Below are 27495 nucleotides of genomic sequence, written 5' to 3'. Positions count from 1 at the left end.
GTTTACTATGCCTAGACTTGTAAATATGGACATAGACTACATGGAGTGGGTGTGGTGTATTTATTATGGGTACTGTATCGATCCCCCTGTTTCTGACCCTTGTCTGGTTAATAATTAACTAGCAGCCATTCAACTGCACAGAAATCCATATCTGATTAGCCACACAACGGCACAGAAGCCCGTTATCTGATTAGGTCATAGCGCATGCCATCATTAGGCAAGCACTATTCCTCCAGCCCCCTAATAGGCATACGGTGTTCTCAAAACAAATCAAACCTACCACGATCTGGGAAATCCCCACAGCCATTGTTTTGATTTAGCCGAGAACTTCAGTAAAGAATGTGCGAACGATCAAGTTCGTATGACATCCTTATTGACGTATTTATGTCCATCCTTACGTCAATCCCGGCACCTTTCAGGTATAAATAATACCGACATTGCCTTAAGCAAACACACGAGGTGGTGACAAGATTGGAGCAGCGAGACTTGCCGACGAGCCCAGCTGACAGCGAAGCCCACAGACGCTGCCCCTCCTTTCTGACGCGCTGAGAGAGAGACGCTGCCTTTTCTCCTGCCGAGAAATCCAGCTCCGGCGCTTCCAAGCAGCCCTCGCAGGCAGCTGGAATATCAAGACCTGAGATAGAGATACCAGCCCTCCAGCCTTCTAAACTCCCAGGTACTGAACTGAATCATCCTTTGTAGAGAATTCTTGAAGCAGACCCTTGGCAAAACAAACTTAACTTAAACTGCTACTTATCTACTCCCGCCACGTATTAGGCTTAGGTCAGGTACATTGGGGTAGGCGTAGTTAGAAGCACCAGTTGAGTACGATTAGTCAATGTATATATGTATGTATCTATTTTATCCATTTTAAGTATCATATGGCTAAGAAACCATATCAATGCTTTTACAGTATTATTTTATAATTCTGTTATTACTGTATGCACTTTACTTAACTCGAAGTATTGCAATAATAGCGATTCATTTCTCTTGTATGAGAAAAGAGACTGATCAATAAATAACATCTTTTTATTGAACACGCCCGTCTCTTCCTTTTCTCTACAATCTGGTGAAACTAAGAATGCACTGAACTGACTGAGTAAAATAAGTTGTCTTTTGTTTTCACACGACTCTAGAGATACACTCTTGATTAGGGGAGAGCAAAGTTGTCATGTTCTATGGTTGTCAGAAACTAAATCCCTTCTTGTCTATCCAGGGAAGTTAAACTCCTCCTTGTCTATTCGAGAAAGTTTCTAGTGAACTCTGAGCTAGCTGGCAAACACTAAACTTTAAGTCTAATATCGACAGTAGAAGACCTAGTTAACCTCTGTCCTACGTCTATACTATTGAAGATATTATTCCAATGCGCAGAGCCTATTGGGATGATAGGAACTACACTACAATGACAGAGCGGTTCCGTCACCAGCATGCGGCCGCAGCGCGGCCGCCCCTCCCCCTTAGCACTGCGGCGGAATAGCAGCCGCAGTAAAGGGGTTAAAATACATGTTTTTACATGACACACTTGTAAGAAGGTGACAATCTAACAACAAACAAGAGATTCTGTATAAGTAGTGGTTAGGAGGTCGTTTTGTAGCCTGTTAGGGGACACATGGAGGTGGTGTAGTGGCAAAATAGTGTTGAGTGTCTTCCAGAGCAGTTCTGTGGTTTCCAGGGGGAGTTTTGAAGAGTGATGTTGTCGGCCCCCCTTAAGTAAGCAACCTGGGATAGCCACGATCGAAACTAGGTAGCAGCTGTGTTTTTCTAGTTAGCGAGAATGGGCTTACAGGCTGCAAATAATAAAATGTCTACCAGGAGAGTATCATTATGTGACTTGAGTTGCAGATCTAGGAATTCCTATATTAGGGAAAGAAGGTCACTTCTCAGATGGGCCCCAAGTAGACTGCTGATAAAGTTGAATATTCAGTCTCAAAAAGGAGAGACCGCGCTACAGTAGAAAAGTAAATGGGGGAGGTCCCCAGTGGCTTTATTATAGTTCCAACAGTTTAAGTTCTTTCTAAGGCACACCTTATAAAGACTCAAAGAGGTCCGGAATGTCCTATGTAGGAGCCAGATTTTTATTTGGGAGAGAGAAGGGGTAATTTTATGGGTTATAACTGATTTCCAGATTAGATGCCAGGTGTCTGGAGAAATAGTCCCCAGGGCATCCCATTTCTTCTGAAGCTTAGAGGTCAGTTATATAGATTTTTTTGTCCAAATCTTTTTATTGCATTTTCAAAGATTAACAACTTATGAGGCTCACCAAGTCTTTGCTGCAAGCCAAGATCTTCAGATAGCTAAAGACAATACACATCTTTTCCACAAGTTCTCGGCATAACCTTGGTATATTCTGGTACAACTTCCCTCATTATCAAATTACATATATCTAGAACTCTACAAGTCCCTCGATGCACCATTACAATATGAGCGAGAGCCAAACAAAGAAACAAAATAGAAACAACTTAACAAATCTGTGGTACTTGTTTCACATGTCTACAGTGTACTGAGGAGAGTGCGATGCGAACAAAGGCCTGATCGAGGAGAAAGTGCGGGGGCCCCACGGTTCCCGGACTTGGTGGAGCAGGGAATCAACCCATGTAGAGGATGCAAAAGCTTCAAGACCAAAGGACCCCGGAGGGGCCACAGCATGATCTAAGTTTGCTATGTCTGAAAAAGATCCCGCAACCTGGGACCACAGGCAAGGAGTGGCAAACCTTCCTATGGGAACCCCACCAACGGACCCCAAATATAATCAAACCCTTTTCAAGAATCTGCCATAATGTCAGTCATGCGTTTGAGGGCTAGTGCCCTCCACAGCCTGGCATGCCATTGAGACAGAGAAGGTTTCTGGTTTCTTCCATTCTGCTGCCATTTTTGCTGCCCCCAGGCATAACCACATGATGGAACGGTCTCCTAGGGTTTGATGTTTCAGGCTGGGGTCGCGCAACCCCAGCAAGATCTGTTCTGGGTAGTTTGGTGTCTGGTATCCTAGTATCGCTTTTATCTGGGAAAGCATTTCCTTCCAAATAATGTGAATAACAGAGCAGTCCCACCATATAATGAAGGAAGTCTCCAATATCTCTCATCCCCGCCAGCATCTGTCTGTTGTATTCGGAAAAAGAGTGTGTAGTTTTTGGGTGTATAAATACCAGTCATACATGATCTTATAATGGGCTTCCCTTAAGAACATGTAGTGGTTATATTTAGCGATATCTTTATATATAGAACTCCATTGTTTCTCTGTTTTGCAGATCTGCAGGGTAGCCTCCCAGACCGCTGTATGTTGGGACAACCCAGGAAATGAGAGAACTGCTGGAAATTGTGGGAAGGTGTCAACATTTCAGAAGTCTACAATCTTCTATGTGTTTTTTTTGTAAATGCATTTATTGATTTAGAAACAAGATAAGATTGCAAACCAGTTGCTTAGCCTGTCCCCACTCCAACCACCCCCTAAATAAGGAGTGAGATGTGAGTCAAACCATGTCCATACATAACATTTGAATCACTTAGGCAGCACATTTGGCAAAAAATTACAGCAATTCAGCATCATAGACTCATCTAGAAGGTATTAACCATCTGTCCCTTCTTGTCTCGGTTCAGGTCTTCCCATATCCTGTTGTAGCTAGACTTCTAAGTCCAATTCCATCCTTCTCACTGTTCCCCTCCATTGTAAACCGACTTGTGACATATCCCACATTCAGCCAGCACCTACCTCGCAAATTCCCATAACCACTGGTTTTGTGTTGGCTATCGTTTGGTCAACCATCTCAGGGCTACACTCTTCTTTACCACAGTGAGGGCTAGTTCCAATACTTACTCTGCATATTTAGTGTGTTTATTATGGGTGACTAGTCCCGGAAGGCACATCTGTATCATTGGCTGTAGTTGCAGTTTGGTCAGTATCCTTAAGGTCTGAATTACCTCACCCCAAACACACACACCCGGGAATGTCCAACACATGTGACTATAGATTCCCTCTGTTATTCTGCATTTGGGGATTTTCTCCAGTTTGGAGTAATCTAGTCTGTGCAACCACTGTGGCGTGATGTAATTCCTATTCATGCATTTATAGTGTATAGGTGAAAGGCGTGCATTACGTGTAACTCTCCCGTGTCTTCCGAGTAGCTATACGGGTAGCCGTGCGTGTAATCAACAATGAGTACATTCGAGTGATGAGTTTGCCCTCTCCTTCCATGTCTGGAAGTTTCTGGTTTAGCACATGTGTTTCCGGTTCTTGTAGAAACCCTGCCCAGACCGTGCAAACAGCCACCGCCAAACCAGCATATGTCAGGAAGCATTCACCAGCTATCCCCCTTGTATCGCAGAAAGCTGCGTCGCCCACATCTCAGCCATCCTCATTCATGTCTCCTAGGTTACGCTGGGTAGCTCTCTCACCTCTGTCTTAAGGAGAATGACAGCATTGGTTTAATCCCAGAACACCAGGGAATCAGCTGCTGCATATAAATATATTCATCCCCGTCTCTTTTAGCTGCCTATCCCCATATATATAGCAGGGTCTTAACCAGTAACAGCAAAGCTGTCCGTTTCTTGCAAGGGACTAGGGAAAATGCTAGTATTGCTGTGGTCGTGTTTTTGATATTCTCTCCTAAACATGGGTAAAGTTTAAAAGGATGAAATTTTAAAGTCTACATTATAAAGGATGGTTAAATCTAAAAGGATCTCAAAAAGCTGAGAAACTCCAGTAAAGGAAGAAAATGTGGGAAGGTGTCAGCATTTCAGAAACTCTATCAAGAGTCTTCTAGAGATAGTGAAATAAGTGTTAGCCTAAGCTACACTTTAGCAAAGAGTCAAAGGTATAAGCTTGAAGGTCTGTACCTCTCCAAATCCGATGGAAAAGTGGCCAAACTCGACCTGTTAGAACACTAGTTAATACCACACAAATCTTTGAGTAACACCCATTGATCACACCATCAGGAGCTCCATTGTCCTTTCCATTGTCATGAGCTGCAACATTAGCAGATTTTCCCAGGATAGCTGAGAATGACATTGTCCTTGGGTACCTGCAGACTCTCGCAACATTGCTGAATAGTCAGCAGTTGACGATCTGGCTTTCCATGCTTTCTGTCAAGGTCTTCTTTTCACGCTCTCTATTGCTAGTACACAGGAACATCTATTCTCAAAATAACAAACCATGTGAACATACCTGCAAGGGAGAAGTTACAGAAGCAGAAATGAAAAACAGTATTTTATGCAGAAATAAATATAGGCCTATTCATACTAACTTAACATGTTAACTCAATGGTGCACACTTATTATGTGTGTGTGTGCACATACAGCTTCAAATGAATGAGTTGTTGTCAGTACATTGGATTCAGAATTAAATTCATGTTACAGTATAAGTTTTGGTAATGTAACCTAAATACATGAACATAAATGTAAAATATTAGTGCACATGTTTACATAAATCATTCTCATTTCTAAAGCAAATGCATTTTATTAGTGTGAGGATGGTTCCTATCTAGTCTCTAAGCAGTATGCTATTTTAATGTTAAGGCACTCAGTATATATGATTCCTAGGTTTACAATGAATGCACTTCAGTGCAGAGTTCAAGTGCAACGCTTTCCATTAACAACGTTAGGGCACACAAGTGGGTAGTGGTAAGTGCCCATAAAGAAGCATATTTATGACTTGTAAGGGTGGATTCAAAATTCACTGCTCCACAAGTTACAATTGAACTGGAGCAGGTTGACCATGAGCAGAGTAGGAATAACAGTGGAAAATAACTAAATTAATTGCAGATCGATTGTGCTCTGCGGAGCTTGTGAAGAGAGGATGTGTGCAGGGGGAAGCACAAGATGAGTGATAGAGAAGACTTCCATCTTGATCAAGATGGCATACACAAAATCATGGCCTAATTACCATGCATTAACACACTTCTAAATGCAATCCCATTATTTCTGTCTTTACATGTGACATTGTATGTGTAAATGCTTAGTGTACATTGTTAATGATGCACAATAATACAAACTCATAACAATCTTTACCACCACCATATGTAGATGAACAAGACTCTGGAGTTATGAGACCCAATAATATGGCACTACTAACACTGTCCCATTATCAGACATCCCAAAAAGTAAACAAAATACATTGCACTGGTAGGCTAGATATAAAACAGTTCAAACAAGTAAAGAGCAGAAGACCGGTAATCTTAAGTAATGTTCCCAGTATATCTAACAATATGTACGCTTCACAGCCTTTTTGAAAAGAGCTGGAATCCCACCTTCAAGAATAGCGCAGAACCTTAATGAACACAGAAAAGAAAAATTCCCACCCCTCTGGCACCCATGGAAACCCAACAACACCCTGCCTTCCGTACCCCTCCACATTGCACAGTTCTCCTGTCCCTTATCTACACAGTCCTGAATCCCCCCCCCCCCCCACCATATTGTGCCGTAGTACATTGCTGTCTTCCTAGTAGCTTTATAACTATCAGTGTCTTATCTGATGGGGACATAATTTAAATTGTAAGTAATACACTTTTTAAATTATGTTTTTACAACAACAAAAAAAGAGCAGAGCTGTTAGTTGTTCTTACTTATTGCAATATTTGGGCTTTGTGTTTATCAGGAGCCATCAGACCAGGAATACTTCAGCAAGTTTTTATCTCTCTCAGAAGTAAGGAAATCCATTCATGTCGGTAACTTAACCTTCAATGATGGCTCAGAGGTGGAGAAGCATTTGATATCTGATATTATGAAGACAGTAAAACCGTGGCTAACTGTTCTCATGGACAACTATAAGGTAAGATAAAACACTCATTGAGGTTTGCTCTTATACGAAATTGCAACTTGTTGCTGCCAAGGTCTCTTTTTTTTTTTAGTTTCACATAAAAATAACTGAGGCATATGAGCTGCAGATCACACGCTTTGCATTAGATCGCCATCTGGTGTTAGGCGCGGATTGTTGCACCTTGTTGTCTTGGAAGAAGTATTTGTAGTCACGAGATAGAGGACTCCTCCGTTGGACGATAGTGCGCATGCGCATCGACTCAATCCTTAATTGTATTTTTTCGCCATTGGGTTCGGATGCAACTTTTGCGCACCGGTTCGAAACTTCGTTTTCAAACTTTTTCGACGTTCATAACTTCTCTAAACTCTTCGAATTGTCTTCAAACTTCGACGCTACCTTCAACTGTTCGATTCCGGTCGTCGACGCGGACCTCGGGGCCTATCAATGCCGTTAGGGCTACGGCTCATGGAAAGGACTACGTTCAGAACATGCCCCCAGTGTGGAGCAAAATTACCACACAGTGACCATCACAAGGTCTGTAACCTGTGTGTCTGGCCAGAACACGACGAATACAGCTGCCAAGCCTGCGCCTCTTTTCGATCGAAAAAGACTATCCAAGATCGTCAACCTCGACGACACATGATGGCGCAGAGATCAGCTCCGGAACCAGTGGACATCTTCGACGAAGGCCCAGATGTCCCAGAAGAAGATTCCGAAGATCTGGAAATCGTGTCAGAGGCAGAAGACTCGGACGAGCCCATCACTCCTGGTCAACGAGTACTACTGCCCCCGCCCCAACCCCACCACCAAAACAAAAGGCACTGGTCAAGACTTCGCCTGTTGGCCCCAGTCGCGACCTAAAGCACGCTTCAGAAGCCTCTCCTTCGGGCCCGGCTCCAAGAAGAAATACAAGCCTTCCGGTAGCTCGGGACCGAGCAAACTGCATGCAATAGTCCCACAGGCGCCTTTGGCACCGAAGCCAAAAGAACACTCTTCTCCGAAATCGGTTCTGATTCCCTCTGCACCAAAAGACAAACCGGCCCGAACACCTCAAGGCCTATCGATAAAACGGCTTAGAACACTTCCAAGCCTAAATATCACGCTTCGGCTCCGAAACCCAAATCTTCGGAACCGAAAAACAAGCCAAAGGATTCTACCACGCCTCCGAAGGCCAAAGAGCACAAAAATAAACCCCGCTCGGAACCGTAAAAACCGGCGCCGATAGCGGTTATCGAGGAAGAGGAACTGTTTCATCCAGATCCTGTTGATCCCAAACAGAAAAAGATCCACATTGATCCCAAAACAGGACATGTCATAGCTGTACCATCCAACAGCAAGAACTCAGACACTCCAGTGCCTGTCAAGAAGGACTGTGCCACTTCACCTATGCCTCCTTCTCCTGTCTTTCCTTGTAATCCCCTTCCTCTCCCTAAACCAGTTACACCACAACCTGTAACTTCTCCACCACATACACCACCACAAGATGATGATGATGACTTGGGGGTGTGGGGGCAGCAGGGGGGGACACCCTATTGACCCGTTCATAGATCCAGATGATATACCACAGGATGATTGGGATTTCAACGACCCTATTGATTCAATAAACCCCCCAAGCCCACAGCCATTCCCAACAAAACCATCTCCTCCAGACGACTATATTGGTTTTGAACAACTCATTAATAGGGCTGCTGTTTTTCATAGTGTGACCATGCACTCCGACACAGCAGAGGAAGATTTCCTTTTAGACACATTTGAACAGTCTCAGAAATCTGTACAGATATTATCAATAATCAAGGGGGTCATTAAACATGCCCCTGACATATTCAAAGATCCTGTAAGAGCCAGGATTTTAAATTCTAGAATTGATAAAAAATAAAGACCGGCCCCTGACGACCCTGCCCATATCAAAGGACCGCTGCCTTTAGACTCACTCGTAGTTTCCAACCCTAGAAAGCGCGCCAATTCACAAACCTCAGGGGATGCACCACCCCCGATAAAGAATCCAAATTATTAGAGGCATCGGGCAAAAGAGTAGCGGTGCAGGCAGCCAATCACTGGCGCATAGCCATCACTCAAGCATTGCTGGCAAGATATGGTAGGGCCCTCTATGACCAGCTGGAAACCGTATTACAGCATTTACCGGACCAGTACAAAACTCAAGCAAATGACCTCATTCAAGAAGGGAAATTAATAACAAATGCCTTAATTAAATGCGCCCTTGACGCTGCTTCTAGGTCCATTAATACTAGTGTACTGCTCAGGCGACATGCCTGGCTACCCATTTCAGGCTTTAAGCAAGAGCTCCAGACAACCATTCTAAATCAGCCGTTCAATCAAGAACACCTTTTTGGACCGGCTGTGGACACAACTCTTGAAAAAATGAAGAAAGACACAGAGACTGCAAAGTCCATGGGAGCACTGCAGTCTCCACACACACGTGGCTCCTTTTCAGCATCGTCGAGGAGTTCTCCAACCCCAGCACCGGCAACAACGACATCACTCCTTCACAAGATCTCTGCGACTCTCTCGCCTCGTTCTTCCACCGCAAGATCACCGACATCCACAACAGCTTCGGCGCACCACCCATGCACCCAACCGTCGAACCAACGCCCCCCACCACCACCCTCCGCACCTGGACCACAGTGACCACCGAAAACACCGCCCGCACGATGAACACCATCCACTCCAGATCTCCGACCGACCCGTGTCCCCACCACGTCTTCAACAAGGCCGACTCCACCATCGCACCCCAACTCCGGAACATCATCAATTCCTCCTTCAACACCGCCACCTTCCCGGAGAGCTGGAAGCATGCCGAGCTCAGCGCCCTACTGAAGAAACCAACAGCGGACCCCACCGACCTCAAGAACTTCCGCCCCATCTCGCTCCTCCCTTTTCCTGCTAAAGTCATCGAGAAGATCGTCAACAAACAGCTGGCCGCCTTCCTCGAGACGAACGGATCCCTCGACCCCTCGCAGTCCGGTTTCAGAGCCAACCACAGCACCGAGACCGCCCTGATCGCAGCCACCGACGACATCCGAGCCCTGCTCGACAACGGGGAAACAGCGGCACTCATCCTCCTGGACCTCTCTGCAGCGTTTGACACTGTCTGCCACCGCACGCTAGTTCAGCGCCTCAGCAACCTCGGCATCCAAGAGAAGGCACTGGAGTGGATCATCTCGTTCCTCGCTGGAAGAACACAGAGAGTTCGCCTCCCCCGTTTCGATCCGAGGCCACCAAAGTCATCAGCGGCGTACCACAAGGATCATCACTCAGCCCCACCCTCTTCAACGTCTACATGAGACCTCTTGCAGCCATCGCACGCCAACACAACCTCAACATCATCTCCTACGCCGACGACACCCAGCTGATCCTCTCCCTCACCAGGGACCCCAACACCGCCAGAACCAGCCTACACGAAGGGATGAAAGACGTCGCCGAGTGGATGAAGACCAGCCGCCTGAAACTGAACTCCGACAAGACGGAAGTCCTCATCCTGGGACCATCACCCTCCGCCTGGGACGACTCCTGGTGGCCCCCTGCCCTGGGCACCGCTCCCAAGCCAACAGACCACGCACGCAACCTGGGCTTCATCCTGGACTCCTCCCTCTCGATGACCAGACAAGTCAACACCGTTTCCTCATCATGCTTTCACACCCTTCGCATGCTCCGCAAGATCTTCCGATGGATCCCGACCGAAACCAGGAAAACGGTCACCCAGGCACTCGTCACCAGCCAACTGGACTACGGAAACACCCTCTACGCCGGAACCACAGCCAAGCTACAGAGAAGACTCCAACGCATCCAGAACGCCTCCGCCCGACTCATCCTGGACATCCCCCGACGCTGCCACATCTCCGGCCACCTGAGGGACCTGCACTGGCTCCCCGTCAACAAGAGGATCACATTCAGGCTCCTCACCCACGCACACAAGTCTCTCCACGACCTGGGCCCCAAGTACCTCAACGACGCCTGACCTTCTACACTCCCACCCGCCAGCTACGATCAAACAACCACGCCCTCGCCGCCGTTCCACGCATCCGAAGAGCCACCGCCGGAGGCAGATCCTTCTCATACCTGGCGGCCAAAACATGGAACTCCCTCCCCGTCCACCTTCGACCGACCCAGGACCATCTCGCCTTCAGGAGACAACTCAAGACCTGGCTATTCGAGCAGTAGCGGACCCCTTCCCCCCCCAAGCGCCTTGAGACCCCCCGGGTGAGTAGCGCGCTATACAAGTGTTATGATTGATTGATTGATTGTCCCTCCTTTTATAAAAACATCAGTACAGATTCCTCATCTTCCTTCAAAACCACCACCCAAACATCCTCCAACAGAGGATATTTTTGAAGAGGTTACAGAGGGAATAACAACAAAGGGAGAGACCGCAGTAACAATAACACTTGCACCTCCCCTGCTGCTAAACAGTGACTTCCCTCCACTCCCCCAGGCCATTCCACTCCAGTCGGGGGAAGAATATCACAGTTCCCACCTGTCTGGAACTCCATCACAACATACAAGTGGGTAAGACAAATTATCCAATATGGTTACTGCCTGGAACTTACAGCTACCCCCCCAAACATACCACCCAAGCAGCGTCAAATGTCCACAGAACATCTTACACTGTTAAAACAAGAAGTTCTCTCACTGCTTCAAAAACAAGCCATACAGCCAGTCCCCTTACTACATCAGGGAACAGGAGTTTACACCCTATCTTCCTAATCCCCAAAAAGGATGGGACTCTAAGGCCAATACTCTATCTCAGACCCCTCAATCTGTATATACACTCTGATCACTTTCACATGATCACTCTCCAACAAGTGCTTCCATTGCTCCAACAAGGAGACTTCCTTGCCACACTAGATCTCAAAGACGCTACTTCCACATTCCCATACATCCTTCTCACAGGAAGTATCTAAGGTTCGTAGTGGACGGACCACACTATAAGTTCAAAGTCCTTCCATTCGGAGTCACCACCGCACCCAGAGTGTTTACCAAATGCCTGGCAGTGGTAGCAGCACACCTAAGAAGACAACAAATTCAGGTCTTCCCATATCTGGATGACTGGCTAATAAAAGCCAAGTCATTCAACCAGGGTGTTCAACACACTCATCAAACCGTACAAGTCGCATCTACAGCCCCCTCATGTACATCAATACCTACGGGCCACAATAAACACTTCCACAGCTCTAGCCTATCCCAGTCCAGCCAGCATAGCTAGTATACAAGCTCTAATTACCAAATTTCAAACACAACTCTCTCTCCCAGCCAGAGTGTTCATGCAACTAATAGGCATGATGGCTTCTTGCATTTTTATTGTACCTTATGCAAGACTTCAAATGTGTCCCTTACAGGAATGTCTAGTGCATCAGTGGAATCAGGCTCAAGGAGAACTTACAGATCTGGTGTTGGACAGCCGCGCACACCGCTCTCTGCAGTGGTGGAACACAACAAACTTATCCAGGGGGCGGCCGTTCCTCGAGCCAGTTCCACAGATCGTTCTAACAGACGCATCACTCACAGGATGGGGAGCCCATCTCCACAATCACACCACTCAAGGCAAATGGACCACTGAACAGAGAGTGCTCCATATCAACCATCTGGAACTATTAGCAATATTCCTAGCACTGAAATCATTCCAACTCCAAGTACAAAACAAGGCTGTTCTCATCCGGACGGACAACATGACAGCCATATATTACATACAAAAACAAGGAGGCACACATTCTCTGCAGCTGTCCCAGCTCGCACAGAACATTTGGAGGTCGGCCATTCAACAAAACATATACATGCTTGCAGAACATCTTCCAGGAGTTCAGAATCAGATTGCGGATCTGTTAAGTCGACGGACACAACAGATTCACGAATAGGAACAACATCCACAAGTTCTTCTACCATTTTTCCACACGTGGGGCCAACCAGACATAGATCTGTTTGCCACACAAGAAAACTCAAAATGCCCAACCTTCGCTGCCAGGTTTCCACACCCGCTGTCAAAGGGCAATGCGATATGGATGAACAGTTCAGGCAGATTTGCGTACGTTTTTACGCCACTCCCACTGATTCCACTAGTGGTACGCAAGCTCCGACAACAGTCTCTAAAATTGATCCTAGTGGCTCCCACATGGGCACGTCAACCGTGGTTCACCACACTGTTGGAACTCTCACTAGTCCCACAACAAAAACTACACCTCTCCCCATCACTACTAACGCAGAACCATGGAGAGATAAGGCACCCGGATCTAACTCAGCTGAATCTAGCAATCTGTCTCCTGTAGTCCTAGAGTCCGGTTACCTTAACCTTCCTCCGGACTGTATGAACATCATTAAAGAAGCCAGGCGGCCTACCACCAGAGCTTGCTTTGCAGCAAAATGGAAGAGATTTGCCATTTACTGCACTAACAATCATATCAATCCACTGGATGCGTCCATCCAGAACATCATTTGCTATTTACTACATTTGCAAAGATTCAATTTAGCATACTCATCCATATGTCTACATCTAGCAGCACTCGCCGCTTACTTACAAAACAGACAACACTTGTCACTTTTAAGAGTCCCAGCAATTAAAGCCTGTATGGAGGGCCTTAAAAGAATTATTCCTCCTAGATTACCACCCTCTCCAGTGTGGAATCTCAACATTGTACGTACTAGGCTCATGGGACCCCCATTTGAACCTTTACATCAATGTCAACTTCAGTTCCTCACATGGAAAGTAGCTTTCTTTATCGCAATCACATCTCTTAGAAGAGTAAGTAAGATCCAGGCTTTAACCATACAAGAACCCGTCTTACAAATACATCATAACAAGGTAGTTCTCAGAAGAAATCCAAAATTCCTTCCTAAAGTCATCTTTGCTTTTCATCTTAACCAAACGATACTTACCAGTGTTTTTTCAAAACCCAGACTCCGTAGCAGAGAGAACTCTTCACACGCTATACGTCAAAAGAGCTCTACTACATTACATTGACAGGACTAAATCTTTTTGAAAAACAAAACAATTGTTTGTAGCTCTCTCCCCACCGCATAAAGGTAATCCCATCTCTAAAGCTGGGATTGCACGGTGGATTGTTAAATGTATACAACTATGCTACCAAAAAGCCAAACACACATTACCAATTCTCCCTAGGGTGCATTCAACACGCAAACTAGGGGCTTCTATGGCATTCTTATGGAACATTCCCCTAGAAGACATTTGTAAGGCAACAACATGTTCTACAACACACACCTTCACTAAACACTATTGTGTTGACGTGCAAGCCAAGCAACAAGCTTCTGTGGGCCAAGCTGTTCTTAAAACACTTTTTCAAAGTACTGCCACAGATACAGGTGACCACCGCTAGGGGAAATACTGCTGTGCAGTCTATGCAAAGTGTGTGATCTGCAGCTCATATGCCTCGAACGGAAAATGTTACTTACCAGTATGCATCTGTTCTTGGCATGAAGAGCTGCAGATCCACACAGGACCACCCACCTCCCCAGGACCTGTATCTGTTCCAGTACTATCTTACTTAGATATACACACATGGACATCTTTTTCTTTTCTACTAACTCTATAATTTCCCAACATGGCGAAAAACAATCTAAGGATGGAGTTGATGCCATGCGCACTATCGTACTAGGGAGGAGTCGCCTATCTCGTGACTACAAAGACTTCTTCCAAGACAACAGCAAGGTGCAACCATCCGTGCCCAACACCAGATGGCGATCTAATGCAAAGTTTGTGGATCTGCAGCTCTACATATGCCAAGAACAGATGCATACTGGTAAGTAGCATTTTCCTTCAATATTTAAATACTTCGATTTTGAGTACTTTTCATTGTTCTGCTAAACTGATTAGTTAGATCAAAATCGACATAAAAGTAACATACCATATGCTAATTATATATTTGTTTTTTAGCAAGCCTTATTACATTTTTAAAAGTCTGAATATCTTGGTGATGCTTATTTAACGAAGTGATGAAGAATGCAGTGCGTGTGTGTGTGTGTGTGTGTGTGTGTGTGTGTGTGTGTGTGTGTGTGTGTGTGTGTGTATATATATATATATATATATATATATATATATATATATATATATATATATATATATATATATATATGGGGCTGGTGCTTGGTGGCAGGAGCAAGACCCACATTTAATATTACATGAATTCCTGATACCATTCAAACAAGGAATAGCAGGCACTCCAGGAAATACTTCACTGATTGATTTATTCAACTGCCTGATGCGTTTGATCCTCATGGTCTTTGTCAAAGCCACATTAGTGAATCGAATCCATCTCCTTTAAAAAACAATTTAAAAAATAGTGACAAACCATTTCTTAATAAACATAGTGAAAAGAGTGTTGTAATTTTTTTTCTTACATTTAAATCACAAATGCCATTTATGCAGGTTTCCAGCATGCTTTTTTTTAAATGTATTATTTTCGAATACTTTCAATGTTCTTAATTATTTTTTATTTGAAGGACTTCTCTTTCATCTAGGGCATCTGTTAGTGGTTTCATTTGCTTCAACTACCTCTGGTTGTTTCCTTTGCTTCTCATTCTTATTTGTCCTTCTGCTCACTAATTTACCAAAATCACTCTATTTACGAATGCATTTTATTAGTTCAGCGATATGTAATCGCATTCCTCAAGAACACATTGTCTCAATAGCTTCATCATCCAATTGTACCCTGGAAGTGTTCTGTAATTAGACACTTTTTGTAATATCGACTTAATATTTTCTGGCTAATTCTGTCAGTTTATCGTGTTTAACTGCTGCACGTCTGGTAATTTCTTTACACAAATTTATTAGCTGTTTTTCTTGGTATTGATTCACATGCTCAAGGTCTAAACATCCCCTCATGTCTTCTAATTCTATTTTTAATCTGAGGACATTTATTGGTCTCTGTCTGCTTTGTAGTGAAAACCTGATTTTCTGTTTTTTTATTCTCTGCCATTTTTCCAAACCATGGGAGAAATAAATTCATCTTCAAATAGGTTGGCCTCACCCGGTGTTGTTCGTGTCATAAAGACAGTCATTCTACTTTCTCTCACTGACTGAACTGTTTGCATTGGTGTACCGGCAACAATCTGTGAATTTTGTGATGTCAAGATAAACTCTGTCACAGGTGCTCCCCCAAAGGCTCCTTGAACTACAATATTCAGAACAATATTATTTGGAGCAGTTGTGCGAATCTCTAATGACTGTATTGTTATAACCCTATTAACGGGTGCTGGTACAGTTACAATTGAAGCAGTAGCCCCTGGAGGGATTACTGTAGGAAAATTCTCAATTTGTGCAGGCACAACATTTGATATATCCGATTGTACAATATGTTGTCATCTGCAATGGTTTTCAGTTTTGATAGCATTCGGATCAACAGTAGCTGTAGCCACTGTTACATTAGATGTCGAAGTACTCTGTGTTTGTTACAGGAGCCAAATAAGGTAGTGGACGCGGGGCCAACAATGCATCCAAAGTTTAATTCCCGGAGTCACAATTGGAATCTGGTTTCTTGGCAGCTCCCTCATAATCTTTTCCCTGTGTCTTTCTTTTTCGACATCTCAGGTTTGTCAGGAATAATAGCTGGTCACTTTATAGTCCCTTCGACTAAAGCGTTCCTTCATCTCTGTTGTTCTTCATCCCATCGAGCATCTGCATAATTACGCACTGCTCTTAGTTTTATTCTGGTATTTCTCTCTCTCCTTAGCATGTGCTGTTTTCTCTCAAATATTTAATGGTTAGTATTGTGTGGATGTAGGCGGTACTTAATCTCATATAGCTTTTCTCTCAATCCCTCAATAATTCTCAGTTTGAAATGCCATATTTTGGGAAACTCAGTGGACTTTCATTTTCAGTGATCTTGCACCATTTACGGAGCCACAAACCATGTAACTCCATATTCATTGTCATATAATGTGCTGGTGTACCCTCAGAATGTGCCACTTCAAATTCCTGTACTGGAATAATGACTTCACCTCTCACAAGACTCTTAGAGCCACACATTTATGCATTAGCAAATGGGCCAATTCTCAGAATAGGTGTGTTTGCAAATGCAAAAGATGCTTTTCACATGTATCAGACCCTATTTTGCCATTCGGTAACCTGTTACCGAATCATGTGAATGGGTTTGTGATTCGGTATTTGGAAGGGGTGTGTTTAGAGGGTCCCTTCCAAATTCCGAATTGCTGCGCTGTGTATGAATGTTTTGTGAATGCGGACCCCTTCCCCTTTGTGAATGTATGTGGAAACTTTTTTTAAGAGCAGTCCCACGGACCACTGCCTGCTCTTAAAAAATGAAAAGTGAACTATTAGTTGTTTTTTCTAGATGCAACCTGTTTTCCTTTAAAGAAAACGGGCTGCATTTAGAAAAAAAAGATTGCTTTATTTAAAAGCAATCACGGACATAGTGCTCTGCTGACCCCAGCAGGCCACATCCCCTTGATTTTAGCGATTCCTAGGTGGTCGCAAATTGCGACAGACTTCATTATTTTTGAGAGGTAGGTCAATTTGTGACTCCCTAGAAATCACTATATGAAACACTTGGACTTTCATACATTTGTAATAGCGATTACCTAATTGCGATTCACAGAAAATTGCAATTAGGTAATCGCTATTACAAATGTTGATAAGTGTGGCCCTAAGGTCCTTTAAAACATTTCATGATTTCAAATTATTCAACAAATAGCAAACCACGTAATTCAGATTTTCAAATGTTTTGATTCCATTCCAAAAACGTCTGATTTCTTTTCTCCAATCCCGTTAAAGCTTTAATATGTGAAAACTCATTATTCAATCTCAATGCAGCAATTTGACCTATAACAGCTCTGCAGTTCGTGTCGTCATCACCCAATAACAGCGCACCACCGACCTAGTTGCATCGTAGCACACTGACATATGGTCTCACTGCTTGCAGCAGTTCACCCTGCTTTACAATTTCTCTCATAAACACAATTCTACAACTTTAAGCGTACATAAATTAACAATCTTTATCTGCTCCACTAAAGAAAACAGAAAGTAATTCAACATTTAAAATGTTAAGGTTTTTATGCCTTCCGACTTTTCACTTCGGTAGAATTTCCCACATGTAAATGAAATCTCGACCAGCAGGAAATCATCATAATCAATGCAGCTTCACCTTTTGTGCAGTTAGGTTCTGCCAACATCAATCAATATTAGAACTGTCACACCAGTTTGTTACAATGCCTATCTTAATTGTGTAGTCGAAGTTACCTCATGACCTACACCACAGATCTCCAGCAAACAAGAAAGAAGACTACTTCTGAGTCCAATAACCTCCTCACCTTTTTCGCAGTAAGCACATAAGCATCACCAATTCATTCAACACGCGTACACCAATATCTCGCGAATCAAACACATTAGTAATCACAATTCACTATGCATAACCCTATTGATACTCACAGCTCCAATGCAGAAAACGCCTTCGGAAACCGCACCTTGCCAGTCTTTAAATTCTGGGGTTTGGGCATTGGGGTTTGGGCATTACTCTAACTCATGGTCATTTTTTATAGCTCCTCTTCGCATAACATAAACGTTCCTTCTGCTACCACATTTTGTTGGAGCAGGAATAATTTCTCATTTAAAAGAAACTGGGTTTACCATCACACGTGCTAATTCCTGCTCTTTTGTTGTCTGTCTGGAAGTATGGATCTTTGCCATTGTTTTAGGAAAGGGCAGAGCTGAACAACAGATAAATTGTATTCACAATAATTAATCTATTTTCAGTCAATAAAGAGAGTTTGGTTAGAGTTAAAGGGTTTTAGTAATCAAAATCTTTTAGTAAATCATCTTTATTAGATTCCAAGTTAAATTAATCAAGTTTAGTCATTAGAATATTAGAAGTCAATAGGCAATACATTCAATAAAATGGATTAGGTGCATTCTTTAAAGGAGAGACTCCCTATTCTGAGATGGGAGTAAGGAGTCAGTCAGAACCCATGAAGAGTTATTTTTCGAAAGAGTGAGAGAAAACATAAAGCTTCAGCATTCCAGTCAGCTCAATAGCTCAAAAATAATTAAATCAATGTGAAATAAAGTCTGGGTGAAATGGAAAAGTATAAAGGAAAAGTGTTAATTTACTCTAGGAACACGCTCTATTATAGACTATTCATTTTGAGTAGCTTTTCAACATGTTGCTCCTTCCATCTCCCATAAACCAATCAGCATTCGATGCTCTCCTGGGAACATGATCACTCCTCATCTTCTCATTTGAATACAATTGTGTGAGAAAGTGCCCTCTTTCTGCATGGTTGCCCCACTTTTTGCTGAATTGCTGATGTAATTTGACTGAGTGTACCCTGGGCTCCTGCTAATCAGGTACCCAGGGCCTATGTTCTTTCCCTAAAACTGCATTGAAGCCTAAACCCAATTGGCATCTCAGGGCACAGGTCAGCCCCTCGTAAATGGTACCACAGGTACCCAGAGCAATGTGACCAGAGAAGGCCTCTAAGGGCTGCAACACTTATTGTGCCACCTTTTAGAGGTCCTGTACCCTGACACTGACACACTGCCATTGCAGGCTGCGTGTCTTGGTGCAGAACAAAGCGAAGAGTCGACAACGCACACATCCCTGTGTGCCTTGCCTACAAACCACTGCCCTGGCATAGATCAGTCACCACTCTAGCTAGGTGCACTATACTAGTGGTGAGGGTACAGGTGCATGAGCCCTGTACCCCTACAGTGTCTAAGTCCATTCTTAGGAAGTGTAAGTGCACTGCTGTCATTAAGAGTACATGGTGCTTAAAGTTTGTCATTACGACCTCCACAGCACCATAATGGCTACACTGAAAACAGAGAAGTTTGGTATCAAACTTCTCAGCACGTTAAACCCACACTGATGCCAGTGTGGGATTTAATGAAAAATGCACACAGAGGGCATCTTAGAGATGCCCCCTGAAAACTAACCCACCACTAGTGTCCAGGCTGAGTGGCTGCTTTCAGCTACCACCACCAGACATGTTTCTGGAGCCCTGGGTCGAGAGCCTGCTGCTCTCTGGGGCCTGAAACAATGCATATCCTGGGTCGAGGTGCCAAGCCTCCTCCCCCAGGATGGGCAGGGTTTACAAAGGGGAAGCTTCAAAGGCTTGCCGCCTTTGTGAGCTTCCCCAGGCCAATTGCTGCTTTCAGATACTGGTCCCCACTAGTTCTGACCTCTACTTTGAGCTGGAGAACCGGCGAGACAAACAAGTGAGGAAGAGATGTGTGCCCACCTGTGCCAACTCCCCCCATCAGGTGGGGAGGCGAGGTGAAGCACACCTCTCAGTCCACGCCATCTTGAAAATGGGGGACTCAGCCTACCAGGGACAGGCAAATGCCCTCCTCCCACTGGAAGGTGGCATAATAGGGAGTGTACCCTCCCCAGGGAAGGGACCCATTGGTCCCTGCCTTTTACCTACCTGTAACACCCCTAAATCTAGTATTTAGTGGCACCCCTGAACCTTGCTTCCTCAGATCCAGACAAGAAACAAGGAGAAAAGAAGGACCGAACAGCCGTGCAACAGCTAACAAGAGGAAGACGCCCACTGACTTGACCCTAGCCCTTCTGGCCTGTCTCCCCCTCGAACCTGTGTGGAAAATGACAAAATGTATATGTACATAAGCGGCGTTCATTTGTGTTCACCCTCGCCACTGTTGAAGGTAAAGAAAGTCACGAAACAGTGGCCCCGCCATCTTGTTCCCTTTTAGGCTCCATCACGAACATAGATAGTAGCCATCTTTGTGTCATGACCTCTCTGCCCATTGCCGATAGCCATCATCTCTCTCTCTCTCTCTCTCTCTCTCTCTCTCTCCAGCCCCGCAAGCACCCCGCGCCCGACAGGCCCCGGTCTCTCCTGTTCGGGCCATAAACGCACCGCTAAACACTACCTTGTCACCACTCTGGACCCCTGCCCCCTCGCTCTTTCATCCTACTCAAAGAACGGGCCCTTTTGGTAACCTCTTCCTCCCTGCCCGGTTGCCCGGCCTGACCCCGGGCCATCACCTAGCCCAACAGATGCAGTTTATTGCTTCCTACAAGTAGGACCTCGCCTCACATCAGAGGAACGGTGATTAATCAAGGCCTTCACACCCCTAGATCTGACCGACACCCCCGCATCCCTCCCAGGAACACCCTTCCTCTCTTCTGATGCCCCCCCCCCCCCCGGCTACACCTGGCCTCTCGACCCAGTCCCACATCATAAAACTAGGTCTCGTGGATGTACCCCTCCGGCCCGCATAGCGAAACATGATCTTATCGCCTGCCCAACCTTAGATCTGACCACCCCCTCCTGCCCTCGTGCCCTGTTGGAATGTCCGGCTGCAGATTACAATCACATGTCACATTTGGGAGGGGAAAACAACATCAGAGCGGTCAGTATGGGAATGGGCCTGGAGCTGGGGTCCCAAACATGCCCTTTTTTGTACTTCAAAGTGTCTTTATTGCAATAAGGAATGTTTATACATCATAAACCTGTGTATAAAAGACGGAGCCGTAGAGAAACTTGTTAGAGCACCTCGAGAAGATACCCTGTTGTCTGATTTGACGTGTTCCGTTCCGTCGGAAATAAACTCCTGTTTCCTGCCTTCCAATCTCCAGCGCCTGCCTCTTTATTTGGTAAATCGTGAGTTGGGTGAGAAGCGGCTAACACCGGGCAAACCTAGAAAAGGGGTAAAACGACCTGATCTGCCTGAACCCTTTTTCATCAATTGGCGTCCCAAACGTGGGGCCCATCAGCGACACGTGGATCCAGTGAGAGAGGTCCCAACGACAGAGTGAACGACTGCAACGATCGGGAAGAGCTCCTGCCTGATAGACCCTTGTCTGGCAGCCGATCATCCGAACTTCACTGGTTCCGAACAGACCTCTCTCGAGTGATCTACGGTCCTGACTGGGAACCATCAGGAGTGCCACAGCAATTACGGAGAATAGAGGACGATCGGGCGCTGGAAACAGAAGACGAGAAACTGTCCATACGGTCCGGGTAAGGTCGTGTAAACACGACAAATTGCGAATTGATTGTTTGATTGTCATTGGAAAATACTAGTACTACGCATTTTGATTGTTTTGTCCTGAGAGATTCTCTGTCTACAAACGGGGAAGGATAGGAGTATTCTCCCTTTGCAGAGAGTGAAGGGTGGGTAGCGCAGGCTTTTGCCCCCGTTGTAACCCGTCGCGCCTACTTCCCTCTCCATTTGATTGATTGTTATCCAAGCATTTATTGTTTTGGAATTGGTTCTCTTTGGATCATTCTCTATTTGCAAACAAGCACAGAGCCGCCATACTCTGTTTAGTCTTTGCAGATAGTGAAGGATAGGTAACGCAGGCTTTTGCCCCCGTTGTAATCCGTCGTGCCTATTTTTATCCCCCACTGATTGATTGTTTGACCGGACCTTGATCGTTTGGAATTGGTTCTTGGAAAGGATCTTCTCTGCCTACAAACAGAGAGGAACAGGAAGATCTCTCTCTTTGCAGATAGTGAAGGGTAGGTAGCGCAGGCTTTTGCCCCCGTTGTAACCCGTCGCGCCTATTTTATTCCTCATTTGATTGATTGATTGTTTGTCCGAACTTGACTGTTTGGAATTGGTTCTCTCTTTGGGTATTCCCTATTTGCGAATACTGTAGAATAGAAATATTCTACCTAGTCTCCGCAAAGTAGTGAAGGATAGGTAGTGCTGACTTTTGTCCCCGTTGTAACCCGTCATGCCTATCTTCTCCCCATTGTTCAGTAGTTGGTTCAGCCCGGACCATTTATTAGAGGTAGACCATCTGGCTCCACCGGAGGACACCCCTAATAAAAAGGACATATATAAAGAAAATGCGGATTAGCCGCTGTATCGTGCTAGCAAATAAAAAGAACATGAAAATCATTAGGAAAAACAAAAAGAATCGAGTAAAATCAGTAGGCCACTGATGAGATCTCTTTTCAACCTCACTGAAATGGAAGCATTAGGAACAACCCCTCAGGAAGTATGAAACTAGTGAGGAAAGCCGAACTCAACGCCATGATGACTGCGAGACAGCTCGGCTCCACCGACCACCACCGCCCAATTAACGACAAACCCTAGGCAAATATTAGAAATATACAACACTATAGCAAAGCAACAGGTTAAAACGTTTTTATTTGAACAAAAATATATTAAACAACTATTTACACGGCAAACGGCTGCAACAACAAACCCACAATGCATTTCGCCGTCTGCTTGACGCCGTTCCTGTCCCTCCTTCCCCAAAGTAGCAATGTTGGGCTACTTTGGGCTACTTTCTAGTAGATTTTTTGGGCGTCAGAAAGTCTACAAAAGCCGTCGGCGGCGGCCTGGGGTGGAGAACCATTACGCGAATAGTCCGGAGGCGACACCACACACCAAGGCCTGTCCCCAGGATGAACCAAGGGACCCGTTCCTGGGGCCGTGGCAAAGAGCGGCCGGCCGCCATCGGCCGGAGAAGGCATGGGCCCAACCCGGAATGTACTGGTCCTCCCATTCCCTTCTTCTCCCGGCGCCTTGCAGGCCCACGGGGGGGGGATGTCTTGCATATGCCTCCGACCCCCCCCCCCCCTCTTCTTCGTCGCCTGGTCCGGCCATAACAAATGTCAGCGAGACGCCGTGGGGTGCACTGGGAGGGAGCGACGGCGCGGACGAGCCTCTCCCGCCTCCCCAGGTGGAGGCCCCTCAGCTGCACCCCCAACGCTTCACACACCCGGCAAAGGGTTCGTCCACTCTTGCGGTGCAGGGACGCTCCACACACCCGGCAAAGGGTTCGTCCACTCTTGCAGTATAGGGACGCTCCACACACCCAGCAGGGTCTCGTCCACTGTGGCGGTGCTACGACGCCTCACCCAACAGGCTGGAGTCCGTCTGCTCATTTGACCCAGTGACTGCCGGTAGCTGCAGAACTCCTAAAAATGGCGGCCGACCTTGCAGGAACGAACCTGGCGTGCAAGGATGGCCTGGTCGCTGGCCAGCTAGAAAAACGAGTCCTCCGTTCAGAAACGTTCTCCTCAGCTTTGAAGATTCTACGAGAGTTGCGGAGGGCCCTCGACCTCGCGGGCCCCCGACCGCCCCCCGATGGGAAATGACTGCCATGATTGCCCGCAGAACGACCAAGACGTAGCCACGAGACGTCGGCGCCCTCATGCTGGCGCCAGCCTCAGTTTTGAATGACCCAAGATACTGCAGACTACCGGTTTGATCAGTTCCGGTGGAACATCAGTACGACCCGGTAGGAAAGATTGTTGCCCCTCCCTTTTCTTTGATTGATGGTTCATGTCACCGGTCCCTTCTGTTGCCCCTTAACGAAACTTCTGGACTGCCGAAAAGAGGTTCTGGTCCAACCACGAGTTGGTAGAGACATTTTGACTATACTTGGACCCGCCTTACCCCACCCAAAATGGCGCCGGTACAAACGAAACTCGCAATTCCCCGTTGTGTTCCGGATGCTCAGACTTGATATCGTGAGATATGTATGCAGTTTTGAAGCACATGGCGGGAGGGGATGAGTATTGCTTGAACATTCGAACAATGAATTTGATATTAAGTTCTGACGCATCATTGATTACAGTATTATTGAAAGTTCGAATCTTTTTGACACTGATGGTACTTACCCACAATGAATTTTCGATATGATTTTATTGCACTTCTCATACCTTGATGAAATAAAACAACCACCGACTCAGTTATGTTTTCCGCAGATAAATATGCCCTCATGTACAGTTCCAATCTGCTCCGTGGCTGGCCCACGTGGTTGTAGGCCGGCATTTGTACGTCAACATTTTTTAAATAAAGATTTTGTGACAACAAATACAGTCGTAGCTTTTGGATTGGTAAGTTTTGAATACATAGCCCTTGTTTCCGATCTACGTAAAATATAGGCAAAATAAAGCAAGTTGATTACTGAAAGGTTAAAAAGCAAAGTACCTAGAAATATTGAAAATGTGAACGATCCAAGTTGTTGCGTGTGTTTTTTTAACTTTTGTGCAACCTAAGGCAATCGATAAAGGTCCCGGTGTTCTGTTTTACTTTGTATGCCACATATCTCAGGGAAATTGTTTCAGATACCCCTAAACCAGACCCGGTACCACTGTAGACCACCCCGACTCCTCGAAGAAGAACACGAGTTCACCCACTTTACCCCGATTGCCCTTTTGTTTCGACCCCCCCCCCCCCCACACAAGATCCGCAATACCACACGTGGGCGATCTATGCAATGTGCAGTCCATAAATGATTATGCCCCCCGCACCACCAGTCCCTCTGGGCTTAAAACGCCGAGATGGAAGGGACTGCATCCCGCGGAGATAGGTCGAAATACGTAGTAAGTAAAAAGCCTTTTGGGTTTATGCGCGCGAATGTGTCTTAAAACGCTGCCCCCACCCCTTCTTTTTCCCCTTCTTTCTGCAGGTCACATCGGAACGTCGACTAAAGTATGGAAAAGACCTAAGCAACGCGCCATGGTTCCGCGAGGACAAATGATACATTATCCATGGGGACTGCCCCTGAGGACATGACGATTTTGGGTGATATGAATGCGCGCGTGTATAACCGGTTGTGTATGACTCGACTGGATATACGTTGCACGCGTTGGTTTGATAAGAGAGATGTTTTTGTACGACTTGAGGGATGATCGAACGACCGATGGAATGGGGGAAAAGGGGGGTATGAACCTGGTGCCTATACACGACGAGCAAACATAGATATAACACTCCCTTACTTAGAAACGACCGTCTCTCTCTCTCTGAACCCAGCGACTGGAGGGGTGGCCTGAAGCAGAAACTTGGCGGGTTATTGCGGTATGACAAAAATATGACTCCAACCGGCCCCCGAATAATGCAACCAAGAATGACGTGCACCTACGAGTAGATTCTTACGCCATGAAACTCGAAGTTGCCCATTGTTCCCCAACTAACACCCTCCGTTGCCTCAGCCTGGATACCCGTTCGCTAAAAATGATTCAAAGATCCCACCGTAAGTACTAGCCCGAACAGGATAGTTCCCGAACAATTGACGAAAGTATAAGTATTTGCAACAGAGACGAACAACAAAAGACAGCCAGGCGAATTAAATAGGAAACTAAGGATGCGCAGCATGCAGGAGGAAATGTCTTTGGCCAAGTACTGTTCTATGTTTTGTCTTGAGTTCTGTATGTAAATGCATGTACCCCCCCCCCCTCACCTGAATTCATGTGTACGTAGTATCTGGATTTGCGTAGTCCCTCAGTCTGTGTTTCTATATAATATGACCCCTACTGTTTTGTGTTTTGTGCGCACCAAAATGGCCTATTATTGTACATGTTTCTCTCTCTCTCGTCCTTTCCCTTCATGTTGTACGTGTACCGAATAGTTCATTTAAAATGCGAACGACCCCTGCTCCCTCTTCCTCTGTGTGGTAATGTTGTGCCCCGCCGGCACGAGCCTAATTGGTTTTTCGAACACAAAGGTGATCGACAAATTGCCAGAAACTAAAACAATTGTAATTTGCCATGTTACTACCTCTCCTTTTCTGTAAAAATGATAGAACTCGAATTGGCTATAAAGGAAAGGACAGGTAAGACGACTGATGTCCCCCTAATCTGGCCCTTTTTATAGGAGGACTATACGTCAGTGGCCTTCTGCTCTCAGCTCGTTAGAAACACAATCTCCTAGGCCCAGATTGCCCCACCCCTCCGCACCCAAGTACGGATGTCCAAAACGTCCCCGTTCCTCCCGCTTGACCCCAGCTCCGTAAACTCGAGGTATAACTGATGACCCTGCTTAACTGTTGCTCCCCGAGAAAAGAGTGTTTAGCCTCTACCCCTCTCTCATGATGATAAAAGACTGCCAGGGCTAGGGTCAGAAAGCCACATGCGACATGAATGAACGCCAAATAGACTTAGTTCAAACTCAGTAGACATGCCTGTATACATACTCCACAGTGATAACTTCTGACCGTGACCGATGAAACGTACCCCCAGCTACCTAGATCTGGGACGGAATTGAAATGTATAAATGCCTTCTCTTGCCAGTTCGCTAAAACCTGGTTGTACCCATTCAAGGATACACAGTCACCGGAGGAGAGGGGCTGGACGTGACGCATAACCTGGCCACAGATCGTGAGGCGCGTGTGACCTCGACCTAAGATGGAGCCGCAGAGCAACGGGACGCGGGACGATGCACCACTCTCAAACGCAGAAAACGAAGGAATGGAGGGCTGCCTTGAAGCCCTCTGCTTGTTGACCCACGCGTGCCAGAAGTTCCCGCCCTTTGAGCCCGATTGATGGACCTGCCTGCGCATCACCCTTTTGCTCCCTTGGTCCGTCTCAAAGATCCGGTCCCACTCCGCCCTCTCCTCCCTCGATTATCCGACAAAACCCCTTCTATCCTTTCCACGTGGATTCTGACTCCGAGAAAGAAATGCAGGTGCCCAGCATAAGGCACCCTTAAGAGAGATTAGCTAGGAAACAGGACTGTGGCCTAACGGCAAAGGACAGATCACTCCCTGCGACGTGTAAAGAAGGACCCGAGCTGGACCTATAGCTCCACCGCCGGTGCTCAACAGCGCCAACGGAAGAAAACGAACTACCAGAACCTACCAGTGATGACTCGCTACTAAAAGGACACTGAGGCGAAGACCCCCCTTTTTCGGAACTTTCTACACCCCTTTACTAATTGCTTGTATTGGACTAAATTCCTCCCTCAACCACTTTTGCCTGTAAAATGTTTCATCGGTCACTTTTAAGTACGACAAATGTAAATTTATATGTATTCCACCTCGTATGTCGCATCAACTACA

General features: G+C 45.7%; 1 protein-coding gene across 4 annotated transcripts in view; it reads left to right on the top strand.

The window, feature by feature from the left end:
• Positions 1–27495, top strand: part of CPVL (carboxypeptidase vitellogenic like) — a 799647-nt gene that overhangs the window by 485212 nt on the left and 286940 nt on the right. For 3 of the 4 annotated variants that reach the window (XM_078663502.1, XM_078663501.1, XM_078663503.1), the window contains one exon: positions 6590–6763. The exons of the other annotated variant lie outside the window; for it this stretch is intronic. In XM_078663502.1, coding sequence (XP_078519628.1) covers positions 6590–6763 — 174 coding nt within the window. The remainder of the gene's footprint in view (positions 1–6589; positions 6764–27495) is intronic. 4 annotated transcript variants of the gene reach the window in all.

Source organism: Lissotriton helveticus, chromosome 10 (genome assembly GCF_964261635.1).
Source record: "Lissotriton helveticus chromosome 10, aLisHel1.1, whole genome shotgun sequence".
Taxonomy (NCBI): Eukaryota; Metazoa; Chordata; class Amphibia; order Caudata; family Salamandridae; genus Lissotriton; species Lissotriton helveticus.
This window is presented reverse-complemented; position numbering and strand designations above follow the sequence as displayed.